This window comes from Aptenodytes patagonicus, chromosome 30 (genome assembly GCF_965638725.1).
Source record: "Aptenodytes patagonicus chromosome 30, bAptPat1.pri.cur, whole genome shotgun sequence".
Classification (NCBI taxonomy): domain Eukaryota; kingdom Metazoa; phylum Chordata; class Aves; order Sphenisciformes; family Spheniscidae; genus Aptenodytes; species Aptenodytes patagonicus.
In genome coordinates, this window is record NC_134978.1 from 415664 (window position 1) to 441225 (window position 25562).

At 69.0% G+C, this 25562-nt stretch overlaps 2 protein-coding genes across 2 annotated transcripts; one reads left to right on the forward strand and one right to left on the reverse strand.

The window, feature by feature from the left end:
- The first annotated feature begins 798 nt into the window (after positions 1 to 798).
- COL5A3 (collagen type V alpha 3 chain) lies at positions 799 to 23433 on the forward strand. The gene is made up of 68 exons (XM_076360729.1): positions 799 to 861; positions 1999 to 2109; positions 6178 to 6345; positions 6485 to 6698; positions 6767 to 6929; positions 7469 to 7591; positions 7764 to 7910; positions 9058 to 9168; positions 9249 to 9410; positions 9564 to 9611; positions 9724 to 9765; positions 9840 to 9902; positions 10095 to 10169; positions 10328 to 10411; positions 10488 to 10544; positions 10669 to 10722; positions 10842 to 10895; positions 11034 to 11087; positions 11203 to 11256; positions 11329 to 11382; positions 11467 to 11511; positions 11721 to 11774; positions 11935 to 11979; positions 12207 to 12260; positions 12362 to 12406; positions 12529 to 12582; positions 12693 to 12737; positions 12836 to 12889; positions 12998 to 13042; positions 13291 to 13344; positions 13588 to 13695; positions 13769 to 13822; positions 13909 to 13962; positions 14252 to 14296; positions 14894 to 14947; positions 15112 to 15156; positions 15332 to 15385; positions 15559 to 15612; positions 15688 to 15741; positions 15838 to 15945; positions 16102 to 16191; positions 16285 to 16338; positions 16532 to 16639; positions 16758 to 16865; positions 17244 to 17297; positions 17442 to 17495; positions 17644 to 17751; positions 17907 to 17960; positions 18116 to 18169; positions 18259 to 18312; positions 18430 to 18483; positions 18655 to 18762; positions 18933 to 18986; positions 19272 to 19325; positions 19531 to 19584; positions 19701 to 19754; positions 19902 to 20009; positions 20201 to 20254; positions 20341 to 20394; positions 20505 to 20612; positions 20733 to 20786; positions 20985 to 21020; positions 21137 to 21190; positions 21331 to 21574; positions 21733 to 21845; positions 22030 to 22098; positions 22247 to 22483; positions 22603 to 23433. Exons 3-68 carry the CDS (start codon positions 6210 to 6212, stop codon positions 22747 to 22749), a joined length of 5214 nt encoding a protein of 1737 aa, XP_076216844.1. The 5' UTR covers positions 799 to 861; positions 1999 to 2109; positions 6178 to 6209; the 3' UTR covers positions 22750 to 23433.
- On the reverse strand, positions 825 to 2780 carry RDH8 (retinol dehydrogenase 8). Its single transcript, XM_076360728.1, has 6 exons — positions 2675 to 2780; positions 1857 to 2018; positions 1587 to 1766; positions 1420 to 1513; positions 1149 to 1332; positions 825 to 1049 (listed from the first exon to the last, which is right to left on the reverse strand). Exons 1-6 carry the CDS (start codon positions 2778 to 2780, stop codon positions 825 to 827), a joined length of 951 nt encoding a protein of 316 aa, XP_076216843.1.
- Positions 23434 to 25562: the final 2129 nt, after the last annotated feature.

Below are 25562 nucleotides of genomic sequence, written 5' to 3' on the forward strand. Positions count from 1 at the left end.
CGGCCCGGCCCGGCCCGGCGAACCCCCGGTCCCGCCGTCCCGTATCGCTGCCGCCGCGAAGGTCAGTGCGAGGGGGCGGCTGTGGGGGGCGAAGTCACACGCTTTACTCGAGACCCCCAGAAGCTCCCCTCCCCCGCCCCCCCCCCGGCTCATCAACACCCCCAGAGCCCCACTCGGGCTCCCCAGGTCCCCCAGAGCCCCCCCAGGTCCCCCCCAGAGCCTCCCCAGATCCCTCCGAGCCCCCCTCCGACACCCCCAGGTCTCCCAGACACCCCCCCCCCGCCCCGAGGCTCCCCAACACCTGCAGGTCCCCCCAAGAGCCCCACAGGTCCCCCAGAGCCCCCCTCCGGGCTCCCCAGCCCCCCCCCCCCAGGCTCCCCAACATCCCCAGGTCCCCCAGAGACCCCCAGGCTCCCTACCCCTCCAGGCTCCCCAAAGCCCCTCAGGCTCCCTAGCCCTTAAAGTTCCTCAAAGCCCCCCGAGGCTCCCCCCACCCTCAAGACTCTTCACCCCACAGCTTCCCCCAACTCCCCCCAAGGCTCCTCAACGCCCCCCCCCCCCCCTCCCCCCGGCTCCCCCCAGCTCCCCCAAAGCTCCCCCCCCTCCTCTGCATCCAGCAGAAGGCTCAGCCCCACCGGGACCCCATCCCGCTGGGAAGAACCCCCCTCTCCGTCTCCGGCACCGGGGGACCCCGGGGGACGCGTTCAGCCGCCAGCGCCGTCCGTCCGTCCGTCCTGCTGTGAACGATGTCGGGGGGTGCGGGGCCGCAGCCGTAGCCCCCTCCCCACCACCAAGGGACCGAGCCCCTCCCCGGGGTGTCCCGCTCAGAGCGGGGTGACCCTAGGTCGGAAGCAGCCGCAGGTGAGGCACCGCAGGACGCCCATGCTGAGGTGGAAGAGGGTGCCGTAGTCGAAGAGCAGGCGGTAGTAGGTCCTCACGGACAGGTCCCCCGAGGGATCCGCGTACTTGAGGGCCACCAACGGCGTGTAGAGGCGGTTGGTTTGCGTGCGGAAAGCCGGACGCCTGGCTCCGATCACGTTCACGATCGCCTGCGAGCGGAGAGGCGGGGCTCAGGGCCGTCGTGGGGCCGGGAACGGCTCTCCCAGAGCCCCTCCAGAAGCTCCCCCCAACTCCTCCCAGCGCCACACCTCGGCCACGGCGCTGGGGCTTTGCCCCAGTGTGGTGAAGATCTCGTGGGAAGCCGGCAAGTACACGTCCTTGAAATACCGCACGGTAGCTGGGTCGGTGCCGGGAAACTCGGAGCGTGAAACCTCCTCCATCAGCTTCAGCTCGAAATCCGTGTTCACGGGGCCCGGTTCCACCATGGAGACACTGCGGGGCCGGAGCGGGTGCTCGGGGTGGGGGTCCAGAGCCACCATTGGGCCCTCTGGGGTCCCCCCCGTGCCCCCTCACGCTCACAAGACGTTGAACTGCAGCAGCTGCACGGCCAGGCTCTCGCAGAATCCCTCCACGGCGAACTTGGAGGCGGCGTAAACGTCGTTGAAGATGATCCCTGCGGGTGGAGAGGGGCTGAGCTCGGCGAGACCCCCCCCCCTGCAGTGAGACCCACCCCCCCCCCACCTCACCCTGCAGCCCCATGACGCTGCTGATGACCACGATGTGACCGCTCTGCCGCCGCTTCATGTCGGGGAGAACGGCCTTGATCATCCTCACGGCCCCGAAGAAGTTGGTCTCGAAGACGCGCTTCATCTCCTCCACGCTGATACTCTCCACGGGACCGATGTGCCCCACGCCGGCGTTATTCACTGCGGCATGGCGGGGGGTGGGCTCAGAGACACCCCCCTCACCCCCCCTGGCTGCCCCGTGTGGCCCCCCACACCCCCCACCCCGCTCACCCAGCACGTCCACCCGTCCCCCGGGGATGCTCCCCATGCACTCTGCCACCGAGCTGTCGCTGCAGACGTCCAGGCGTTGGATGCTCAACGTCTTTCCCAGCGCCGGTCCCGCCGCCTCCTCCAATTTCTCCTTCTTCCGCAGGTCCCGCATGGTGGCGATGACTGCGGGGAGCCCCAGCCCCGATCAGGGGGATCCCGGATTCCAGCTGGGGTCGGAAGGTCGAGCCGGGACGACGTTCCCTAAGCTGCTTTGGTAACACGGCCTTTAATCCCCCCCCCAGGAGTAATCCCCAGCCCTGGCACGGGGTCGGTGGTGGGGCAGCGGAGTTGTGGGGACGCACACGTCTCTGTGTGTGTGTGACAGCGGGTGGCACGGGAACGAGGAGGATGTGCGGGGACCACACGCGTCTGTGTCCATCCGGGTGGGAGCGTGCTGCCGGCCCCGGTTACGTGCGTGTGCGCTCGCAGCCACGCGCTGCTCGCGCTGTCCGTGTCCCCGTGGGGCTGCCCCACGTCCCCAGCTCTGCTCCGCCTGGCGGGGCGGTGGGTGGGGGGCACAGGGACGCCTCGGCGCGCTGAGGGGGGGGTCTGCGAGCTTGGGACCGCGGGACTTCAAGTCCTGGGGGCTGAGAGGAGAAAGAGGCTCCAGGGCTGGATGGATGGGGTGAGCACGGAGCGGTGGGACCCCAAACCCCGCACCCCCCCCGGCCCGCTGTCCCATCCCGGAGGGATCCCGTTCCCTCCTTGCCAGGGGCAGATGTGGGGTCGTGGATCTCTCTCCCGGGACAACGTGGAAGGGTCCCCTCCCCGCTGCTCACCCTGGAAGCGCTGCTGGGGGTCCTGTGCCAACCTCACGGCGACGGCGAGGCCGATGCCAGAGGAGCAGCCGGTGATGAGGACGGTGCGGGGCGCGGGGGTGGCCATGGCTGCGCTGGCCTCTGGTCCAAAGTCTCTTAAGAGATCAGGACCCGGCGTCACGTGGGAGCAGGATCAGCCTCCTCGGGGCAGCCCTGGGGAGGGCACGGGGGTCCGCCGGGCCACGGCCCCCTCCCCTGCCTGCCAGCACGGGGCACGGCAGCCCTCAGGGACCCCCCCAGCGGGGCACGTGGGATGGGGGGGACAGGCGATGGCACGCATGGCTGCGGCCCTGTAGCGAGGCGCCCACCCTGCACCCTGGGCCCGTCGGGGACCCCACAGCCCTCCAAACCTGTCATGGGGGGGTCCGTGGGGGAGCTGGGACAAGGTGGCTGAGGGTTGGGGAGGGGGCTGCGCTGCCCCCAGAGCCTGGAGGGGATGGGGGGGGGCAGAGGCTGGGTTCGGGGGGCCGGGGGCATCCGCGGGGGCTTGTTACTGCAGAGACGACGGTAAATATTTGCTGGGAAATGGAAAACCGGGGGAGCGGAGCCGAGCGGCCGTGACTCAGGCGATGAGGCAATGGGGCGACTCCGGCCAGCCGGGCCCCGGGGGCCAGCCCGGCTGAACGGCAGCTGCACCGCGGGGTGGGGTGGGGGGTCCCCCAAACTCCCTGGCCTTGCTGTGGGGATGGGTGCTCCAAAATCCCCAGCCTTGGTGCTGAGAGTGGGGTGGGGGGGTCCCCTGAACCCCCCAGCCTTGCTGTGGGGATGGGCGCTCCAAAATCCTCAGCCTTGGTGTGGGGATGGAAGTGGGGTTGGGGGGCTTTGCACCCCAAAACTCCCTGTCCTTGCTGTGCGGCTGGGAGCAGGGTGGGGGGCTTTGCGCCCCAAAACCTTCCATCCTTGCTGTGGGGCTGAGAGTGGGGTGGGGGACTCTGCCCCCCTAAACCTGACTGCGGGACTGGGAGCAGGGTGGGGGTCTCTGCACCCCAAAACCCGCCATCCTTGCTGTGGGGCTGGGAGTGGGGCAGGGGCCGTACACCCCGAAACCTCGCCGTGGGACTGGGAGCAGGGTGGGGGGCTCTGCACCCCAAAACCCACTGCCCTTGCTGCGAGGCTGGCAGTGGGATTGGGGGGCTCTGCCCTCCTAAACCTCACTGCGGGGCTGGGAGAGGGGATTGGTGTGTGTCTGCACCCCAAAACCCGCCGTCCTTGCTGTGGGTCTTGGAGTGGGGTGGGGGGCTTTGCGCCTCAAAACCCACTGTCCTTGCTGCAAGGCTAGGAGTGGGGTGGGGGGGTCTGCACCCCTAAACTCCCCATCTTTCTGTGGGGCTGGGAGCAGGGTGGGGGGCCCTGCACCCCTAAACTTCGCTGCGGGCCTGGGGAATCTCGTCGGCCCCCGGCACCGTTCGGGGCGGTGGGAGCTCGCAGCCGGGACCCCCCCCCCTCCGGTGGCGGTCCCGGGGCCCGCCCGTTGGGCCGGGCCGGGAGGGAGGCGGGGGCTCCCGGCGGGCCGGTCCTCCCCTCCTCTCCCCTCCTTTCCCCACCTCTCCCCTCCCTTCCCCTCCCCTCCCCTCCCCTCCCCTTCCCTCCCCTCCCCTCTCCTCCCCTCCCCTCCCCTCCCCGCAGCCCCGACGAGCCTGGAGCGGGCAGGGCGGGCTACGAGCTCCGGTACCGGGCACCCGCCGGGCCGGGTATGGAGGGTCGCCCGGTCCCCGCCGCGCTCTTCGCCGCGCTCCTCGCCGTGCTGCAGGGGCTGCCCCCGGCCAGGGCAGGTAACGCGCACCGGGTGGGGGGACCCCACGCCCACGCGTGTCCCCGCTCGCCCCCCACCCCCACCACCCCAACCCCCGGCTCCGCGGGGAGGTGAGGGGAACCGACGGGCTGAGCGCCCTGGACCCGGCGTGGGGACCGGGGGGACGCGGGAGTCCCCGCGGGGATCCCCGGTGCTGTCACGCGTGGGGCCCCCCGGGGGCCCCGCCGCCTTCAGCACCACGGACAGGGCCGGGGGGGGGGGGGCCACGGCATTTCGGGGGGGGGCGGGGCACCCCTGGGGGCGACCCGCCGAGATGGGACTCTGGGGGTCCTCCGTGGCTCCGGCCGTGGGATGGCACAGCCGTGACAGGGACCCCTCTGCCCCGGGGCGTGGGTGTTCCCCGTGGGTCCCTTGGGGGTGCTCCCCCTGTATCGTTGGTGGGGGTGCTCCCTGTGGGTCGAGGGTGCTCCCCCGGGGTGGGGGTGCACCCCCCGGGTCCCCTGGCAGGGGTGCTTCCTCCGGGACGGGGGTGCGGGTGGGATGGGGAGCTGGATGCCTGGGTCCCCTGGCTGGCCAGGGGGCAGCGGGGGGCGGGGGGGGTCTGGGGGAGCACCTGGAGCGTGAATAATGAGGATTAGCACCGGCGCGGGCTCCCAGAGGCCGTGGGGGGCCGTGGGGGCCCCCCTCACCCCGCTCCCGCTGGCTTCGCTGCACCCTACCCCTTGGCTTTACCAAGAGCGGTGTCGAGCTGCTGGCACCCCCGTCCCCCCCTAGCTCCCCGAGCCCCCCACGCCGCACACGCCCGGGTCTGGCGTCTGGAGGGGCTTGGCCGGTACAGCCACTCCAGGGCCACCCACCAGCCCTGTACCGGGGATTCCCAGCCCGGGGGGGGGGGGGGGGGGGAGGGCCCCCCACACACACCCCGGCACGCCATGGCCGGGTGACGGCTCTCCCCGGAGAGCACCGGCAGGAAGCCGGACCCATGTGCCGGGGTCAGGAGGGCCTGAGAGACGGCTCGGCCTGTGCAGGGTCAGCCCGTTCCCAGCCTGGCCCTGTCCTGCCGTACCCACACTCATACTTGGGGTGCCCCAGCCGGGCCGGGGGGGCTGGGAGCAGCTTGGGGAGCCCCAGGAGGAATTGCCACCCCGCCCCGGATCCCCCTGCCTGGCCTGCCTGGACAGGCCTCTCCGGCAGGGAGGGTGGCTGCTGCCCCGGGGTGGGGGCCCCCCCCGGTGCTCTCTGATGTAGCTGCAGTCATCACCCCCAGCCCGCACGCCCCCCTGCACACCTGGCTGTGCCGGATTAACCCTCCACGTGCCCGGGCGCAGCCGATGATTGGGGTCCGGCTCCCTGCGGAGAGAGGGCAGCACCCCCAACCCTCTCCCCACGCTCCCAGTTGGGTGCAGCCGGGCTGCGCTTAGGGATGACGGGGGTCTCCCGTGGGTGACGGAGCCCTCCCGCCCCGCGGGGTGCACCCGTGCTGTGGGGTGCAGAGCAGGGCCGGGGGCGGAGGAATGCGGTGAAGGAATCTGGCGGCTGCGGGACCGGACCTTGGGCCCACACAGCTGCCTGGCACCGGGCCGGCCTGGCTTGGCAGGAGGCAGGCAGGGGGATGGGGATGTGGCTGCGGTCCCCAGCTGGAGGCATGGAGAACAGCCGGGGTGTCTCCGGTGGGTCCCCATCCCCTGAAGGGTCCCCGCTCGCCCCGCAGCGTTGCCCGTGGATGTGCTGCAGACGCTGGGCATGCAGGATGGCCGGGATGGCATCTCCGTCACCGCCGGGATCTGTCCGCAGCGCCCGGGGACCGAAGACCCCGATTTCGCTTTCCGCGTGGACAACCGCACCCAGCTCAGCGCACCCACCCGGCAGCTCTTCCCCGGTACGGCACTGGGCGGCCGCGGGGCCACCGAGCCCATCACGGGGTGCAAACCAAGCAGCTCCAAGGGCGAGCATCCCCTTTCGGGGCTCAGCGGGGGGGGGCTTAGCCTGATGGCTGCCCCCCTTCCTCCCTGCTACAGATGGCTCCTTCCCCGAGGACTTCTCCATCCTGGCCACAGTGCGTGCCCGGCGCGGAGGACAAGCCTTCCTGCTCTCCATCTACGACGAGCGAGGCGTGCAGCAGCTGGGCATGGAGATCGGACTCTCACCCGTCTTCCTCTATGAGGACCAGGAGGGGCGGCCGGCCCCCGAGCAGTACCCTGTCTTCCGCAGGGTCAACCTGGCCGACGGCAGGTGAGTGTCGGGGGGTGACAGGGGGTCTCTCCGACCCCTCTCGCTGCGACCGAGTCCCGTCTCCGCAGGTGGCACCGCGTGGCGCTGGCCGTGGAGGGCACCAACGTCTCCTTGCTGGTGGATTGCCACCTCCTCGCCACGCTGCCGCTGGAGCGGGGACCTCAGCCCCTTGTTAGCACCGAGGGGGTGACGATTTTCGGGGCCCGCCTCCTGGACGAGGAGGTGTTCGAGGTGAGTCCCTCCCCAAATCCTTGTGCCAGAGCCTCTGGCTGTCCCGCAGCACCCTTGCCCTGGTAGCGAGGGGTCTGGGGAAGGGGGGGACCCAGTTGCCGCGGTCGGTAGAGGCCCCAGTTGCACTGGGGGCTGCTCTCTGTCCCCATGGGGTGTCCCCGTCCCCATGGGGTGACCTGGTTCCCTTCCTTGCATTCCTGCCCACTGCAAATGTCGGGCCATGGGCAAAGAGACGGCATTGAGGCAGCGAGGCGAGTGGGGCTGGCCCCCCCCCGCCCATTTTGTCCCCAGCAGGCAGACAAGGGTCCCTTTGTCCCCTCGCCGCCCCCTGCACCCTCTGCTCGGCTGAGGGGGTGTCCACGCTGGCTGTCCCGAGCCACCCACGGACCAGCCGGCTGCCGCCCAGACAGAGCTGGCCATGAGCACCGGCACTTGCACGCATGTCCGGGGTGTGCGTGGGCAACTAACCGGCCCGGGGTGTGGATATGGGGGGGCAGAAAACCCACTCCCTCATGCTCCCTGCTTCTCCTTTGCTGCAGGGTGATGTCCAGCAGCTGCTGATCGTGGCTGACCCCGAGGCCGCCCGCTCCTACTGCCAGCTCTACATGCCAGGCTGCGACCAGCCCCTGCTCTACCCCCTCCTGGCCCCCTTCCCGGAGGAGGTAGGCACCCAAGCTGGGAAGGGGAAAGGCTGGGGGGGGACCTTCGGGAGCCCCCACCCTGCCGGGCAGCCCACATGGATGCTGCCAGGCATGGTGTCACCGTGGGGGGAGCTGCCAGGGCCCGTGACGCCTGTGTTTCTCTCCCCGCCGGTGTCTGCGCTGCCCCTTGCAGAGCGGCCCAGAGCCCACCACCTCCCCACGTAGGAAGGGCAAGAAGGGAAAGGGGAAAGGCAAGCGCAAGGGCAAGGGCAAGAAGAAGAGGAACAAGGAGCTGCTGGAGCAGCACGAGGCCTCTGTGCCCTCCGTTGTAGCCAGCCAGGTAGAGAACGCGACTAACCTGCCTCTGCGGCTGCTTAACCCACCCCGGTTAACCCAGCTCTGCTAACCTGCTGCTTGTGCTTGGCTGCGGCGTGCCCGCTCCGCAGCTCGCCAGTGCCCGCCGGCCAGTGCCGTGCCACGGCTTGGCTCCTCATGCTGAGACGGGACAGCCGGGACCCAAATCTGGCTTAAATGCAGAGCGGCTCCGGGTGTGCATGACCTGAGGCGGACCCAGATGCATCCCAGAACTGGTTGTGTCTGTGCACAAAGCTTGTGCCGTGCCACACGCGGCCTCTTGCATCCAGAGCGACTCCCAGCCTCCTCTTTGCATGGTCTGGGACAAAGCAGGCTGGCTTCAGCCGCTCTGGCCCCCGTGGAGCCGGACCTTTGAGTCTGTTGGATGTGACTGCAGGGCTCTGGCCAGAACGGCTCCTCCCCGGGATTCGGGAGAGCCCGGGCGGCCAGCACATCCCCACAAGGATGCCGATCCCGCTGGCACCTGGGACTGAGCCATCCCCACGGCTCCTGGCCTTGCGGAGCGTGTCCCGGGAGCCGGTGGGGATCCCCTGGGTGGAGACGCCGGGGCAGGGCAGGAGGCAGCCCCCCGCCTCTGCCTTTGGCCCCTTTGGCTCTGGAAATGGGTCATGGCTGCAGCTGGGAACGGCGGTGCTGGCCAAGGGCGGCCTGGGGACGGTGGCCCCTCCTGCCGATGAGTCAGCCTTGGCTGAGCCGGGCCGGAGAGACCCGGCGAGGGGTGGCTGTGCTCCAGGTGCTGCTTGGAGCCAGGCGCTGTGCGGCCCTGGCGTGTGGGGGGGGGGGAACGGCCGCCCCTGTGCCTGGGAGCAGCAGCTGCTGAGCCCTGGCTCGCCTTCCCCTCTGCCCCAGCACTGCTGCGAGCCAGCTGTCCCTGAGGAATGGGAGTCCCGGTGCCTTGTTCCAAAAAGGGAACAGTTCCGGTGTCCCAAAGCCAGGCAGTGGTTGTGGTGGGGTGGGGATGTCCCGAGTCCGACCGTGGCCCCCCCCCCCCCCAAAAGCAGGGCATCCCCTGGCCCTGCCGGCCTGCGGGACCCCACATGGGTCATGGGCCAGCACCTCCCTCTGCCGCAGCGCTCCTTTCCTCACCCTGCGCCCTTTCCGCATCGCCCAAGGCCAGCGTGCCCACACCGACACCGTCCGCGGAGGAGAGCTCCCTGCCGCTGGTCCCCTCCAGCCTTGCCACCACCGTGAGCGTCACCCTGAACGGCACTGACCCCTTCGAGGTAGCACCAGGGCTGGGGCCTGGAGCAGGCAGGGGAGGTCCCCCCCCCTTCGCACCCCCAGCATCTCCCCCCTCCCTTAGGACACTGGTGAGGAGCTTGTGCTTGAACTTGAGGAGGATGGAGTCACTGGGGCTGACAGCAGGGAGCTGCCAGGCTATGAGGACTACTATGACGGGGACACTGCGAGCCGGGAGCGGTTTGGCCCTGCCGAGCGGGAGGAGACGGTGATCCAGGCTCCCCAGGTAACGCTGGGGATGAGGACCGGGACCTCCCCCCCCAGCTACGGCCAGCCGAGCTGGGGCCACGGTATGGGGTCCAGGGGCCACGTAGGCAGTTTGGAGCCCTTCACCCCAGCCCAGCTCTCGGCCGTTTCACCTCACTCCGGTGTTTTGCAGGAGCCCAGCTTGAAGGGGGAGAAGGGCGAGCCAGCCATCGTGGAGCCGGTGAGTGGGGCACGGCCCCCCTGGGGACGTGTGGTCCCCAGCCCTCTGCGGCACCCCAGGGCCACCCATCTGAGATGGTTCACAGGACGGGGCTTGCTCTCTTCTCCTTTAGGGTCGGCGATTTGAGGGGCCGCCGGGACCGCCAGGCCCTGTGGTGAGGAGCGAGGGGCTGCTGTGGGGAGGGATTAGTGACACCAAAGCGTTAACATGCCTCCATGTTCTCCGCAGGGGGAAACAGGTCCCTTGGGACCACCGGGGCTCCCAGGGCTGCCCGGGGACCCTGGAGATCAGGTACAGAGCAGTTGGGAAGGGCTGTGATGGGGCCAGAGCTGCCTCGCAGCCAGGGCTGGGGCTGCAGGCATCCCAGCGCTCCTGCCGGTGCATGCCGGCGTGCGCGCGGGGCAATGGAGCTGCAAGCCCTGACCTGACAGCCTGGCTTCTGCCGGCGCGATGACTGCTTATCTCCCCTTTCCCCTCCGCCAGGGTCCCGCGGGACGGCCGGGGCTGCCGGGAGCTGACGGGATCCGCGGCCCGGCGGGGACCATGATCATGTTGCCGGTAAGTGCTGGGGCAGGATGGGGCCCTCGGGGACCCTTCCGCCTGCTCCCCGCAGAGTCTGGTGGGGGACAGCTCTCTAGGTGACACAGAGCTGGCTGTCCCCAGGGCTGGGGCCCGGTGCCTCCCCTTGTCCCTCACCCTGCTCCTTCCCCCCCCAGTTCCAGTTTGGCGGAGACTCCCTCAAGGGTCCCACCGTCTCTTTCCAAGAAGCCCAAGCCCAAGCGATCCTGCAGCAGGCGAAGGTAAGGACCCCTGCGACCAGCCCCCCTGCCCAGCCTCCCCACTCCCCCTCATGCCTCTCCTCCCTTCTCTCCCCAGCTTGCCATGAAGGGTCCCCCAGGTCCCATGGGGCTGACCGGCCGCCCGGGACCGCTGGTGAGTACGGCTGGTGTGAGGGCTGCTGCGGGGTGCCCACCCCACTAAGATGCACTTTGTCGGGCACATCTCTGCATCGAGCAAACGCTCATGGTGGGGTCTCCACGCTCTTCTGTTTTTGTAGGGTCTACCTGGACACCCGGGCCTGAAAGGAGACGCGGGGGACATGGGGCCACGGGTGAGTCTTGCTCGGGCTGGGCTGTGCGAGGAGAGGGCGTGCGGGGTTATGCCCCTGGCAGAGGTCTGGCAAGGCTGCAGGCAAGCCCGGCCCTGACGTCTTCCCCTCTTCTCCATCAGGGTCCCCGGGGAATGCAGGGACCATCGGGGCCGCCGGGGAAACCGGGCAGACGGGTAAGCACTGAGGGTTCGGGTTTTGCCTCCCCCAAATGTCCTGGTCCGCTGTCACATGCCAGGGTGCCCCTTTCCCATCCCTGTCCCGAGGGGTTCTGAGCCTCGGGCCCCTTCCCACTCCCTCGACTTGTCTTGCAGGGTCGCGCTGGAGCGGACGGTGCCAGGGGTATCCCGGGGGAAACCGGACCCAAGGTCTCATGCGTGGGGTGGTATCGGTGCTGGCAGCAGGCTGGGGGGCCAGGACACCCGGGTCCTTGTGCAGCAGGGGGTGACGTGGCCTCAGCCTGACGCCTGTCCTACCCCACAGGGTGACAGGGGCTTCGACGGGCTGCCGGGGCTGCCGGGCGAGAAGGGCCATAGGGTAAGTGGGACCGTGCTGTGTCCCTTCCTGCCACCACCATCCGCACGCCACCTCACCCTCTCTTTTCTACAGGGTGACGTGGGGAAGCCAGGACCAGCAGGCCCCCCTGGGGAGAAAGGCGCCCGGGTGAGGAGTGTGGGGAGGGATGGGAAAGGATCAGGCCCTGCTGGTGTTGGCGGGACATGCTCAGCTCCGCTCTGTCCTCTCTAGGGCTCGGATGGCCTCCCGGGACCTCGGGGGCAGCCTGGGGAACCCGTAAGTACCTGCTGCCGGCACCGGGAGCCTGGCCTGGCTTCTTCCCCAGCCCCAGGAGCGGTGGGGGGCAAGCTTGGCCCCCGGCTTTCTCCCCGTGGCTTTTTGGAGGAGAGATTTGGGCACTGGACTCCTCCACCCCGGGGAATATGGGTTGCTGGGGTCAGTGCTGCCATCTGAGCTTCCACTGACCCCTCTGTCCTTGGCCCTAGGGTATGCGAGGCCTGATCGGCTCACGCGGCTCCCCTGGGCCCCCCGGACCACCGGTATGAGACACTGCTCCTGCCTGTCTGTCTGTCCATTTGTCCCCACCTCGGGCCAAGGGGATTTTTCTCTGTCACACGTCAGCCTGGGCACAGCATCGTCCTTGGTGCGGCGTCACCTTGGGGCGCAGCGTCGCCCTGACCCTCCCTCCTTCCTCCGCAGGGTGTCGGCGGCATCGACGGAGCACCAGGGCCCAAAGGCAACGTGGTGGGTGTCAGTGGGGCCCCCCTTGGGAGCACCCAGCCCGAATTAGCCAGCAAGAGACCGGGGTGCTCCAGGGAGGGGGAGGCAGGGCTGGGGCAAGAGCTGCCACGTGCCCTCGTGGGGTGCGTGGGCCAGGAGGGTGCACGGGGGTGCAGTGAGGGTCAGAGTGGCACATCCTGGGGTCTGAGGAGGTTTTTTGCTGTACTAAAGGACTTTCTCTGCCCCCCCAGGGAATCCACGGGGAGCCGGGACCCCCGGGACAGCAAGGGAACCCCGGTCCACAGGTACATGGAGGTGATGGGGGACCAGCGGGGTGTCCCCACGGGGCTGGGGGCTCGGGTGTTCCCTCAGCCCCTTCCCAGCATCCAGGTCTGTTCTCTCACAGGGTCTGCCCGGCCCCCAGGGCCCCGTCGGGCTGCCAGGGGAGAAGGTGAGTCAGAACCCAGAGTGGATGGGGGCGTCCAGAGCTGCCCCATCTCTGAGTGGGTGGTGGACCTGCCGCAGGGGTGACCCCAGTCCCTCTGTGTCCCCACACGTCCTCCTCTTGCCCAGGGCCTGCCGGGGAAGCCGGGAATACACGGTGTGGCTGGGGCCGACGGGCCCCCGGTGAGTACCGGCGAGGGGCTGTGGGGTCACTCTGGTCCCTGGTGGAGCGGAGACCACAGGGTAGCGTCACCGTCCCAGCTTGGGGCTCACCCTCTTGTGTGTCCCTGCAGGGTCACCCCGGCCGAGAAGGGCCAGCCGGAGAGAAGGGCCTCCAGGTAAGGGGCTCGTCCCCCCCTCATGCCCTGGGCAGGAGGAAGGGGTCCTCTTTCCAAGGCGGGAATCCCATTTTTGCTGACTTTCTCTCTGTCCCCAGGGCCCTGTGGGTGCCCCTGGTCCCATTGGCTATCCTGGACCCCGTGGGGTGAAGGTAAGCACAACTTCCCCCTCTGCCGGGCTCTGCCGGAGTACAGTGGGGGGGGTCAGGCAGTGTCCTCTGGTTTGGGGTCCTCCCTCCAACCCCTCTGTGTCTCTGCAGGGAGCTTTTGGCGTGCGGGGCCTGAAGGGCAGCAAAGGGGAGAAGGTAAGAGGTGTCGGGGAGAGGGGACAGCAGGGGACGGGGGTCCTTGTCCTACGGTAGCCATGGGTCCCTGGTGTTGGGAGGCACTCATCCCTGCCCTGAGATAGCTGTGGGTGGGGGGACGCCTGGGCTGCAGCTGGGGGCAGCCCCTCTGTATTGGGATTTGGGGCTCAGCCCCACGCTGTGACCCCATTTGGGGCTTGCGCCAGGGCTAACGCAATCTCAGCCCCGCAAAACGTGCCTCTGTTCAGGGAGAAGATGGATTCCCCGGCTTTAAGGGGGACATGGGCCCCAAGGGCGACAGGGTAAGTGAGGTCCCCGGGGTGGAAGTTGGTGGGGGGTCTCCTCGTCAAGGCTGTGTGGGTTGGCTGCAGGTGCCACGAAGCCCCGTGGGGTTTTGCTGGCTGGCTGCAGGATTCGGGGTGGTAGTGGGGGGGGCATGGAGCCAAGGGGGGGACGGGTCTGTCTGGGGGGACAGCTGGGGACCCAAGGGAGAAGCCCTGTCCCCCTGGCAGCGTGCTCCCCGCACCTCTGTGTTACCGTTCCAGGGTGACCAGGGCCTGCTGGGCCCCCGAGGCGAAGACGGCCCCGAGGGGCTGAAGGGGCAGACGGGTCCCATGGGGGAACCGGGTGCTCCTGGCCCTGCAGGCGAGAAGGTGAGGGGAGCCCTGTGTCCCCGTCCCCGCGTCCCTCGTAGCCCGCGGCTCAACTCTGCTCTCTCCCTTGCAGGGCAAGCTGGGAGTGCCAGGTCTCCCGGGCTATCCTGGGCGCCAGGGCCCCAAGGTGAGCGCAGGGGAGCCTTTGGGGTGTCCCCGGGACCCCAGGTGCCTTGTTGGCCCTGGGTTATCACTTATCCTCTCTCTCCTTAGGGCTCTGCTGGCTTCCAGGGTCCCTTGGGGCTGGCAGGAGAGAAAGGCAAGAGGGTGAGTCAGCCCTGTCTCGCTGTGTCACCCTGTCCCATCCCTCTGGGCCATTCCCTGTCCCCTACATCCTGCTCTGCCACCCCCTCTGTGAGCCAGAGAGGGGCTGGGCTGAGCTCAAAGCCGGGGAAGGGACCCAGCTCCGTGGCCCGCTAAGTTCCCATGCTACATGCCCTCTTGCAAACGCGCTTGGGCACGCTCTGTCCCCTCGGGGGGGAATGTGGGGGGAGCGTGGGCGAGTGGGGGGCTGCCCCATGCACTGCTCTCCCCACCACCTCCTCTTTCCCCGCAGGGCAAGGCCGGCCAGGCTGGGCAGACGGGACAGCGAGGGCCCCCGGTGAGTAACCACAGCCCCGGCCCCAAGCTGGGGGTGACAGGAATCACCCCATGTGCCGTGGCCGGTGACTACCACAGGCCCAGCTGTATCCCACCGTGACCACCCTGGGGTCCAGCTGCATCCCACCGCAACCATTCCCGGGTGGATTGTATCCCACGGCAACCATCCTAGGGCCAGCTGTAACCCATGGCAACAGAGCTTGGGGTCTGCCGTATCCCACGGCAACACGCTCCGCAGCCTGCCGGTATCCCATGGCAATTAGGCTGGAGCCAGTCGTTTCCCACAGCAACCAGACCCTGGGGACCACTGTAACCCACGGCGACCAGATCCCAAACTTCTGTCTGTATCCCATGGGAATCACCCTGGGGCCAGCCGTGTCCCTCCCGGCTCCCTGCCCCACTCCCATCCCTGTCCCTCAGCTCCCCACTCCACTCCCAGCCCCGCTCCCTGCCCTGTACCCCCCACTTCCAGCCCTGTCTCCCTGCTCCTCACCCCACTTCCAGCCCCACTCCCTGCCCCACATCTTCTCACCCCACTTCCAGCCCCACTCCCTGCCCCATACCTTCTCAACCCGCTCTTTGCCTCCTGCCTGCACAGGGCCTTCCAGGGGAGCGAGGTCTGCCCGGTCCCACGGGGAAACCCGGTCCGAAGGTAGGTGGGAGCCTGGCCACGGGGTCCCCGCTGTCCCCCACGTCCCCGTCTCTCTGCTGTGCTCAGGGCTCCTTGGCTGTGGGTGCTGGCAGTGGGTCTGACACACAGCGGTGGGGAGGGTGGGGGTCTTCGCTGCTGCCCTCAGCCTGTTTCTGTCTCCTCAGGGAGACCCTGGCCATGACGGGGCCCCTGGCGTGGTGGGAGAGAAGGTAAGTGGGGGGTGGTCGAGGCACAGAGGAGGGGTGTCATCCTGCAAAGGCACCCCGGGAAGGGACCAAGCATGGGGAAAACAGGGTGCCAGGCATGGGGAGAGGGTCTGGGCGCTGCAGGGCCGTGGGGAAAGCCCCTCTGCTGCTGACCGTGGGTTTTCTCTCCCTCCCACAGGGTCCCCAAGGTCCGCAGGGACCCAATGGCTTCCCGGGCACGAAAGGTCCCCCTGTAAGTGGTGATGTCTGCACATGGTCCTGCCTGTGCTTGAGATGGTGTGGGACACAGAGTCGGGCTGGCACGTCCTCCTCCTCCCGCTGCGCCCTGTGGGGTGCAGGCAGCAGAGGGGGGAGCCCAGCCACGCAGCCTGTATCCCTCACCCCGTTACCTCTGCTCCTGCCCAGGGTCCCGCCGGGAAGGACGGCTTGCCAGGACACCCGGGACAGCGTGGCGAGCCGGTGGGTCCTCTGCCTCCCTTGCCTTGGCAGGGGTCACCTGGCAATACCTGGCATTAACCCCTCTCTCCTCTGCAGGGGTTTCATGGCAAAACCGGCCCCCCTGGCCCCACAGGGGTGGTGGGACCCCAGGTGAGTGCTGGGGATGGAGGCAGGAGGTGTTTGTGTTGAAGCGAGCCCGGTGGGATGGAGGGACCCCCAGATGCTCACCCTGCTCTCTCCCCACAGGGTAAATCAGGCGAGACGGGACCTGTGGGCGAGAGGGGGCACCCAGGCCCCCCTGGCCCCCCAGGGGAACAGGGCCTGCCCGGAGCTGCTGGCCGAGAAGGAGCCAAGGTAGGAGCCGTGCCGGGGGTCCGACCGCTCACCCGGACCTCCACAAGCCTGAGCCAAGCGGGACTGGGTCCCCTCTGAGCTCTGCAAGGCACGAGGGCTCTCCCTGGCTTGGTGGGGACGGAGCAAAGCTCTCTGCTGCTGCTCTCCACTTTGCAGGGTGACCCTGGCCCCACTGGCATCCCCGGTAAGAGCGGCCCCCCAGGCATTCACGGCTTTCCTGGCACACGGGGGGCACCTGGAGAGACGGTCAGTGCTGTCCCAGGCTTGGACACAGCCTGTTACGGTCCTAGGGAAAGGGGAGTAGGGTCCTTTCTAACCATCTTCCCTGCCCTCCTACAGGGTCCACCTGGCTTGAAGGGTGGGGAAGGTCCCCCTGGTCCCCCTGGACCCACGGTGAGTACAAAGCATCGTGACATTTGAGGAGTTATCCAGAGTTTTGGGGTTTCCCTTGGAATATATATACTCCTTGGGGAACAATTTTGCCACCCTGCTTAAAATCCTAGTTGATAAAGAGAAAGGTTTCTTTGGAGAGGAGGAAGACTGCCAGGGCCTTCTTCCCTCCACCCCACCTCTCTCTTCTCCCCAGGGATCCCCCGGAGAGCGAGGCCCCACGGGGGCTGCTGGAGGCATTGGACTGCCGGGCCGGGGGGGTGCACAGGGCCCCCCTGGTCCCATTGGCGAGAAGGGCTCCCCGGTAGGTGCGAGAGGGTGTGTGGGGTGAGGGAGGAGGTGTGGGGCAGCGCTGGGACGAGCTGTGTCTCCCGTGGGTCCCGACCAGCCCTGCTTTCAGCCCTTCCCCTTCCTGCCTGCAGGGCGAGCGGGGTCCCATGGGTCCGGCCGGGCATGACGGGATCCAGGGTCCCGTGGGGCTACCGGGTCCGGGCGGACCCACCGGCCCTGCCGGAGAAGACGGGGACAAGGTAAGTCGGGGGGACGTAAGTCAGCACCTCCAGCAATGGCTCCTTCATACTTCGCTACCGACAGTAGAGGGAACGTACCCCGGGACGGGCGCTGGGGACAAGTCCCCTGGCAGAGGGCACGTCCCAGGGTTGGAGGACCTCTGGGATGGGGCAGGTTTCCCTGTGGCTTCCCGGGAGCGGGGATTCCCCAGGCGGCAGCGGGCTGTTGGTCCTGGCAGGCTTCCTTGGCACTGCTTCCCAGGTGGTGGCAGGTTTCCCCGGTGCTGGGATTTCCTTGGCCGTGGCTCCCCAGCCATGGCAGCTTTCCCTGGCTGCCAGCACTCCCTCTTCGACGTCTCTCGCTGGCCGCGGGCTCTCACCATCTTCTCTTTGCGGCAGGGCGAGATGGGGCTTCCCGGACAGAAGGGCAGCAAAGGCGACAAGGGCGAGGTGGTGAGTGCCGAGGGGCTGCTCTGCCTGGGAGGGTGGGGTTCTCCGAGGGGCAGAGCAGCTCCGGGAGCAGGGGGAGGCAGGAGCAGCGAGGCAGGAGATGTTTGGGGGCTGCCCTAACCTTATGGGGGTGCTCCTGTCCCATAGGGTCCCCCGGGACCGACAGGAATCCAGGGACCCATTGGGCACCCCGGCCCCGCGGTGAGTAGCTGCCGAGCACCCTTCCCACCCTGTTTATTCCCTCGACTGAACCCCACCTCCCCTCTTGGCTCCCCTCCCTGCCCTTCCACCCCACACATTGGGGTTTCTGTGGGGCAGGCAGCGCTCATCCCAACCTCTCCCTTTGCAGGGAGCGGACGGAGAGCCGGGGCGCCGCGGGCAGCAGGGGATGTTTGGACAGAAAGGAGATGAGGGATCGCGGGGTCACCTTGGCCTAAGCGGCCCCCCTGGCCTGCAGGTAAGGAGCGGAGGGGCGTGGGCTTGGGTCTGCCAGGACAGGAGGGACGAGGGACACGACGACTCCAGGCTCCGCGCAGCCTGCCTGAGCCAGGGCACCCTCTGCCTTGCCTGTGGAGCTTCCAGACCCCCCAGGCTAACCCATGCTCCCCGCAGGGCATGCCGGGCCCACCGGGCGAGAAGGGCGAGAACGGAGACGTTGGCCCCATGGTAAGGAAACCCCGCGGCCGTCCCGTTCTGCGTGCCCACCGCTCCCCCTCCGCCTCCTTCTGCCCCGTCTCCAGCTTCCCACATCTCCCTCTCCTGTGGGAGCTGCATGGCTCAGCTGCCCTTTGCAGTCTGACCCCTCTCTGTACTCCCCACAGGGCCCCCCCGGCGCGCCGGGACCCCGTGGGCCACAGGGACCCAGCGGTGCTGAGGTGAGTATGGCCCTGGAGGGGCTCGGCGGGGGCTGCTGGATGCAGGGGCTGCCCCCAACGTTGGGTACCCCCCATTCTCTTGCCTTTAGGGCCCCCAGGGAATGCCGGGCGGTGTGGGACAGCCGGGTGCCGTGGGAGAAAAGGTAAGCCCGTGTTCGGGAGGGCGGTGCGGGTCTCAGTCTGGGTGCTGGGGCTGGGCAGAGCTGCCCGCACCACCCAGCACCCGGCAGCATCTGCCCTGTTGCTTTTCTCTCGCCCAGGGCGAGCCGGGCGAAGCGGGAAATCCCGGAGCCCCGGGGGAGCCTGGACCACCCGTGAGTATCACAGGGGGGAAGGGGGTGTCTTTTAGGGGACAAGGCAAGGAGAGTAGGGCCCAGATCCTGCTCTCGCTGGCCACAGAAGGCACAGGCAGAGCTCCTGGTGAACATTTTACTGCCCCAACTGCCCCTTCCCTGCTCTGACGTGACCCCCCCGTCCCTCTGCAGGGCGTGAAAGGAGATGTGGGGGAGAAGGGAGACGCGGGGCAGTCAGGAGCAGCTGGACCCCCTGGCAAGAAGGGCCCACCGGGAGAGGATGGAGCCAAAGGCAACCTGGTAAGGGGAGGAGTGAGCACGGAGAGGCAGGGGGACACTGCCCCAAGCCCCCACATCCCCCCCCGATAGCCCGGCAGGCTCTAAACCCTTTCCCTGCCTCTGCTTTCCCAGCACACAGAAGGTCTGGGGCTCCCTCCCACTCCCACGCTCGTGTCCCATTCTCTCTGCAGGGTCCCATCGGCTTCCCTGGTGATCCCGGCCCCCCCGGAGACCCCGGCGTGCCGGTGAGTAGCCCCTGCTCACCCCTTAGAGGGGCCGCAGAGCAGAAGCAACCTCACTCCTGGGGGCTTCCCCAGGGCTGGAGCCAGCCCCCACGTCCCCCCACGGTGCTCCGATGTCACCTGCTACTGTCACCCTGGGGTGGTGATGGGGTTGGGAGGTTCCAGGACACCGCGGTTCTCTCCCCACTCCGCCTCGCCGGTGCTTCCCGGTGTCCCGACAGCCCAGGGGTGGTCTTGGGGGGGGGGGGATGTCGACTGGGTGAGTGCTCACCCTCCCCTGTGTCACAGGGTCTGGACGGAGCTGCTGGAGAGAAGGGTGACAGTGGGGACCCCGGTTTGCCGGTGAGTGCGGCAGCTGGGGGTTATCATGGCTGCAGGAAGGGGGTTACATTCCCAGTGGGACCACCCTGGGCTGGGGGGCTCGAGGGGCTGTAGCTGAGCCGTGTTGCTTCCCGGGGCTCTTACGCATCCCTCGCCCTCCACGCTTCCCCCAGTCCTGGCTGTGGGACTCTGCCCTCACCCCAAACTCCCACTGGGTTCGTTTCAGGGTCCGCCAGGCGCATCAGGGGAGCCGGGTCCCCCGGGTCCCCCCGGACGGAGGGTGAGTAGGGGAAGGGCAAGGGTGAGATGGGGAGGGACAGCATGGGGTGAAGTGGGACTGCGAGAGGGGCTGGCCCCGGCCAGCGCGCAGCTCCCGGTGTCTGTTTCCTCGTCCAGGGGCCCGTGGGACCGATGGGGCGTGAGGGCCGTCAGGGCGAGAAAGGTGCCAAGGTGAGCGGTGACCGGTACGCCCCAAACCCACACCCCTCGATAAGGAGAGGCTCGCGCTTCCACCAGCCTGGGGCAGGACCAGACCCGCCCAGAGAGGTGGGTCCCGAGGGGTGCCAGCCTCAGCTCTGTCTGTCCTCTTGTCCCCAGGGACAGCCTGGCACTGAGGGGCCATCCGGGAAGACAGGCCCTGTGGGGGCACAGGGGCCACCCGGACGGCCGGGCTCCGAAGGACTGCGTGGGATCCCCGGTCCTGCCGTGAGTCGGGGGCTGCGGGGAGGATGTTCCCGTGCCGATGCAGGGCTGCCCGTGTCCTCAAAGCCCCGGCCGGCTGCAGCTGGGGGACGTCCCCTCGGGCATGATGGCTGCAGCCTGAGGGGTCGCAGCTTGGAGGGGTGTTTTGTGGGGGCTTGGCCTCGGGACCCTCTCCCACACCGAGTCTCTTCCAGGGTGAACAAGGTCTGCTGGGGGCTCCAGGACAAGCGGGACCACCCGGTCCCCTGGTAGGTCAGGGTGAGCGAGCCCTGGGCACGGGTGATCTGAGCTGGGCACAGTCCAGGGTGAGTGACACCCTCTTGGCCTCTTGCAGGGTCCCGTGGGATTGCCTGGCCTCAAGGGAGACCCCGGCCACAAGGGAGATAAGGTGAGACGAGGTGACAGTTGTGCAGGAGCTGGGATCCCTCACCCCGGACTCATCCCCGAGCCCCCCTGGTCCTGGGGAGGGGGCTGCCTGACGCTGCCCTTCGCCCCCAGGGCCACGCTGGACTGATTGGGCTCATTGGACCGCCAGGAGAGATGGGGGAGAAAGGAGACCAGGGGCTCCCGGGCATCCAGGGCCCCCCGGGACCCAAAGGAGACCCTGTGAGTATTTGGTGTCTCCCCTGAGCTCAGGGGCTGGGTGAATGTGGGGGGAGACAAAGTACAGGAGCTGATGGGGCGCAGCCCCCTCGAGCACGGGGCCGATGCTGTCTCTACCCACAGGGTCTGGCTGGACCCACTGGCCCCACAGGGCCCCCCGGCCCCCCCGGGCTCTCGGTGAGTATCTGCCTGCGCTGTGTGGGTTCACCAAGGGTCTCCTGCCCTTAACTCCCCCGCAGACCCCTGGGGGCTTCGTCCACGGGAGGGTGAGAGGGGCAGGGGGGAGCCCGAGTCCCAGGGAGGGGTCGGGGGTAGCTGCCATGGGATCGCTGCGTGCCCGGCCAGTGCCCCTCTTCTCTCTTCTCTTCCTCGCAGGGACCCTTGGGGCAGAAGGGCTCCAAAGGCTCACCGGTGAGTGCTGGGGAGGGATGGGGACGGCAGGGCAGCTTCTAATGTGCTCCCAGGGGAGAAAGCGGGGCCCGTCGCGGGGAGCAAGTTCCGTGGTGCTGAGTCTTCTTCTTTTGCAGGGTGCTCTGGGTCCCCGAGGTGATACAGGGCCCCCCGGTCCTCCGGGACCACCGGTGAGTAAGGGATGCTCTGGACAGACACCACTTCACGTCTGTCCCTTCCCGGGAGGGCTCCGACATCCCCAGACCCCCCTCATCCTGCCGCCTGGCCCCCGCATCTGCTGCTCTCACTCCTTCATCCTTCTCTGTCCCAGGGCCGCCCAGCTGAGCTGCTCGAGCCGCTGCCCTCGAGCCGGAGCAGGAGGCACCGGCGGGCAACCGAAGGGGCTCCGAGAGAGCAAGGAGCCCCCCAGGATTACGAGGGGCTGGAGGAGGTGTACGCGTCACTCAGCTCCCTGCGCATCGAGGTGGAGCAGCTGAGACGGCCCCTGGGCACCCCCGAGAGCCCTGCGCGGGTCTGCAGGGAGCTACAGCTTTGCCACCCGCACCTCCAGGACGGTGAGGTTTTGGGGGGCCAGGTTGAGGGGGGACGGGACACGGACTTTACATCATGCCGCACAGTGCCTGCGTGACGTGTCCCTGCCAAGGCTCGGCCAGAGCCAGCAGGGAGCCAGATCTTCTATCCGTCTGTCTGTCCTTCCTGCCCTCCTTCCCAGGCGAGTACTGGATTGACCCCAACCAGGGCTGCTCCCGAGACGCCTTCCGGGTTTTCTGTAACTTCACAGCCGGCGGCGAGACCTGTCTCTTCCCCGATAAGAAATTTGAGGCTGTGAGTTCGAGCGGGGGCAGAGAAGGATCTAGGTGTCCGAAAACGCCCCCCACCCAGCCCTCCCAGCGCCGGGAAACTGGGGGGGCACGATGGGGGGCAGTTTGGGGTTCGCTTCTCCTCATGTTCTGTGGGGCCAGGGGTTGGAGAGGCTTTGCCCCCCAACACTGTCTCTGTCACCCCCCAGGTCCGACTGGCTGCCTGGAACAGGGAGAAGCCGGGGACGTGGTACAGCACCTTCAAAAGGGGCAAGAAGGTGGGAGCGTGGGAGCTCCTGGTGCTCCGGCCTGGGGTCGGGGGGGGGGGAAGGCGGACCCCCCTGCGTGGCGTCACCCCGGCCCCCGGGCAGGCGGGTGCAGATGGGTGTCTGTCTCTCAGCCCCCGTGCTGTCCTCCCCCTCCCAGTTCTCCTACGTGGACGCGGACGGGAACGCCGTGCCCGTGACCCAGCTCACCTTCCTGCGTCTCCTGAGCGCCAGCGCCCGCCAGAACTTCACGCTGAACTGCCAGCACGCGGCCGCCTGGTACGATGCCCGCGCCGGCACCTTTGCCCGTGCCCTGCGCTTCCGCGGGGCCAACGAGGAGGAGCTGGGGCACGACCACCCGGCCTCCCCCGTCCGTGCCCTCCACGATGGCTGCCAGGTGAGTCCCCAAGCCGCGAGGATCTCCGTCCCCACCGCCTACGCCCCCCCATCGCTTGTCCCAGCCTGCGTATGGGACACCCGGGCACCCCGTATGCCACGTTTGCCTCCTTCCCGCAGGGACGCCATGGCCAGGAGCGGACGGTGCTGGAGGTCACCTCGTCCCACGTCGAGCGGCTGCCCCTGACGGACGTGGCCGTCGTTGACTTCGGAGACGCCAACCAGAAATTCGGCTTCGAGCTGGGCCCCGTTTGCTTCATGGGCTGAGCGCGGCCCCGGACAGCGCGCGGGGAGGGATGGCTTGGGGGGGTTCTCCGCTCCCTCTGCCACCCCCCCGTGCCAGGGACAGTGACCCAGGGCCTGCTCTGGCATACTCAGGACTCGGAGCCGCCGCAGTGCCATCCCCTCCTGCCCGCACGGCCCCCCCTTATTTATACTGCCGGCTCCCCAGGGAGGGGGGGGGAAAGCTGGGGCAGGGTGCCCCAGTCTGTGGGGAGGGGGTTCGAGCCAGCCCCCTCCCCGTGGTGCTACAACGCTCCCCGAGAGTTCCCTTAGTGAAGCACTGGATGTGCCCTCGGCACGGCGACACCGCGAGCCCCATCCCGATGCCTGCGGGGACCGTACAGGCCCGGATCCAGCCCCCTCCCCAGCCGCCACGGAGCCGGCGTCCCCGTGCCAGGCCAGGACATGACCCAGGGGGGGACTCGGTGGTGGGTGTTAAACCTCTTCCTTCGCCCCCACAATGCTCTGCCCCCCCCCTTGGGGGAAGTGGGTGGCGGGGGGAGCCCCCCCTGCCCCTTGGGAGGGATCGCCCCAGCTCACGGCAGAGCCCGTCCCACGCGGCAGAGGGGCCGTGGGGAGGTTGGGACAGGGCTGGGGCCGCACGTGAAGCTCAGCCCCAACGGTCCTGGTGCCGTTGCAGTTACTGTACGATAAACCGACTGTATTGAAGCCGTCTCCCCCCCCCCCAAATCCTTGCCGATTTCCATGGAAACGGGCAGCCTTTGCAGAGCGGGTGGGGGCTGCACACCCCAAACTCGGGTTTGTGGCAGCCGGCCTTGTGTCCCCACTTGCACGAGGGCGTGTGAGACCGTTGGGCACGGGGATTTGGCTTGGGCCCGCGCCTGCTGCCGGCCCCTCCTGCCCCGAGTCCCAGAGAGCTGCCCCCACCCTGGGGACCCATCGTTGTGTCCCCGTGAGACAGTTCTGGGGGGACCGCGAAGGCGCTGTCCCCGGGGGGGGGGGATGCGAGGGTAGGGTTGGGACCTGGGCATGGAGCACTGGTGGCAGCCGGACCCGAGCCCGGCAGGACCTGGGCATCCTGGCTGCCCCCCTGCCCCCCAAACCTCCATCCCCAGGGACCCCGGAGAGGGAACCTGGGGCTGGCCCCCCAATCCCCCCCCCCCCCCCAAACCTCCATCCCCAGGGACCCCGGAGAGGGAACCTGGGGCTGGCCCCCCAATCCCCCCCCCCCAAACCTCCATCCACAGGGACCCTGGAGAGGGAACCCGGGGCTGGCCCCCCAATCCCCCCCCCCCCCAAACCTCCATCCCCAGGGACCCCGGAGAGGGGACCCGGGGCCGCCCCGGCGTGGGGACCGGGTGTCCCGCTGCGCACCCCGAGCATCCCTGCAGCCGGGCTGCGGGTACCCCGGGGGGGGATGCTCGGTCGCCTCCCTCCCGGCTCGGCTCGGTCCAGCCCGGTTCGGTTCCGCCCAGCTCAGCCCGGTTCGGTTCCGCCCAGCCTGGCCCGGTCCGACCCGGCGCCTCCAGCCTCCCCTACCGGGCGCGCCGCCCCCTGCACCGGCCCGGTGCCGCGGCTGCAGCCGGCGGCGGCGGGTCCCGCTCGGCAGCGCGGCGGGGCCCGGCCGGGGCGGGGACGCGGCGCGGACAAAGGCGGCGGCGGCGGCGGCGAGGCCCGGCCGGGGGATGCGGCTGCGGCGGCGCTGAGCGGCTGCGGCTCCGGGACCGGCTCCGGTAGCGACCGGGGGACGACCCGGCCCGGTGGAGCTCCGCTACCGGCAGCAGCGGGGCGGCCCCGGCGGGGTCCGTGCCTGCAGGATGCGCTTCTTCCCCGGCCTCCTCCTCCTCCTCTCCGCCGGTTCCCCCGCGATGCAGGTAAGGGCGGGCGGGGGCGCCGCGGAGAGGGGGCGCGTTCGGTTCGAGGGGGGCCGGGCGGTGCCCTCGGCTTCCCCCGGGGATGCCCGTTTGGCACCGGGGCCGGTGGGGATGCCAGGACCCGCCCTGGGTATGTCCCCGGGACGGGGACCCCAGGGGAACCCAGGGGACACCGGGCACCCCAAGGCGCCCACCGAGGGATGCGTTCGGGGGGGGGGGGTGTCTGGGTGTTTGTGGGTGGCACTCGGGTGCTGGGGTCCTTCCCAAGCCCAGGGTAGGTGCTGGGCTTCGCCCCGGTGTCCCACCACTCTCCTGGCCTCAGGGGTCCAGGGCTGCCCGTGGCCACCTGGGTGCGGGGACGGTGGCATGCCCCCTCCCCGGACACCCCCTGAGCTGGGAGATGCTGGGGACCTCGCCCTGTGCCAGCGCGGTGGTGGGGACACGTGGGTGACGGATGGCTCTGGTGGGACCGGCGCGGGAGCGCCTTCACACGTGGCTGCCAAGGACGAGGGAAGGCAACGGCCTGGATCCGTCCCTGTGCCATACCACGTGCCCCGGGCCAGGTCCCGAGACTGGCGTGGATGTGGGGTGCCAGCTGTCCCCACCCTGGGGGACACCATGGGGTTGTGGGTGGGTCCAGGCCAGCCTGGAGAGAGCAGACACCCATGGGTGTACCCCGGCAGGGCTTGAGGCCGGCGCTGGCTCTGCGCCGGGATGAGCTGCCCATGGGGGGACAGGCGGGTGACTCGGGTCCCCTGAGAGCAGCCACCACGGCAGCACCGGGAGGGACCAGCCTCCTCAGAGGCGCCCCGGAGCCAGCTGTGCTCTGGCACCACCGGGGTGGTGGCAGCTGTGCGGGTGCCCACCAAGGCGGGTGTCACAGGCTTGTGCGCCATGTCTCAGCGGGGCCGGGGCCGGCACGGCTCCGCCACCTGCTCCCTCTGCCCGGTGCCACCGGGGATG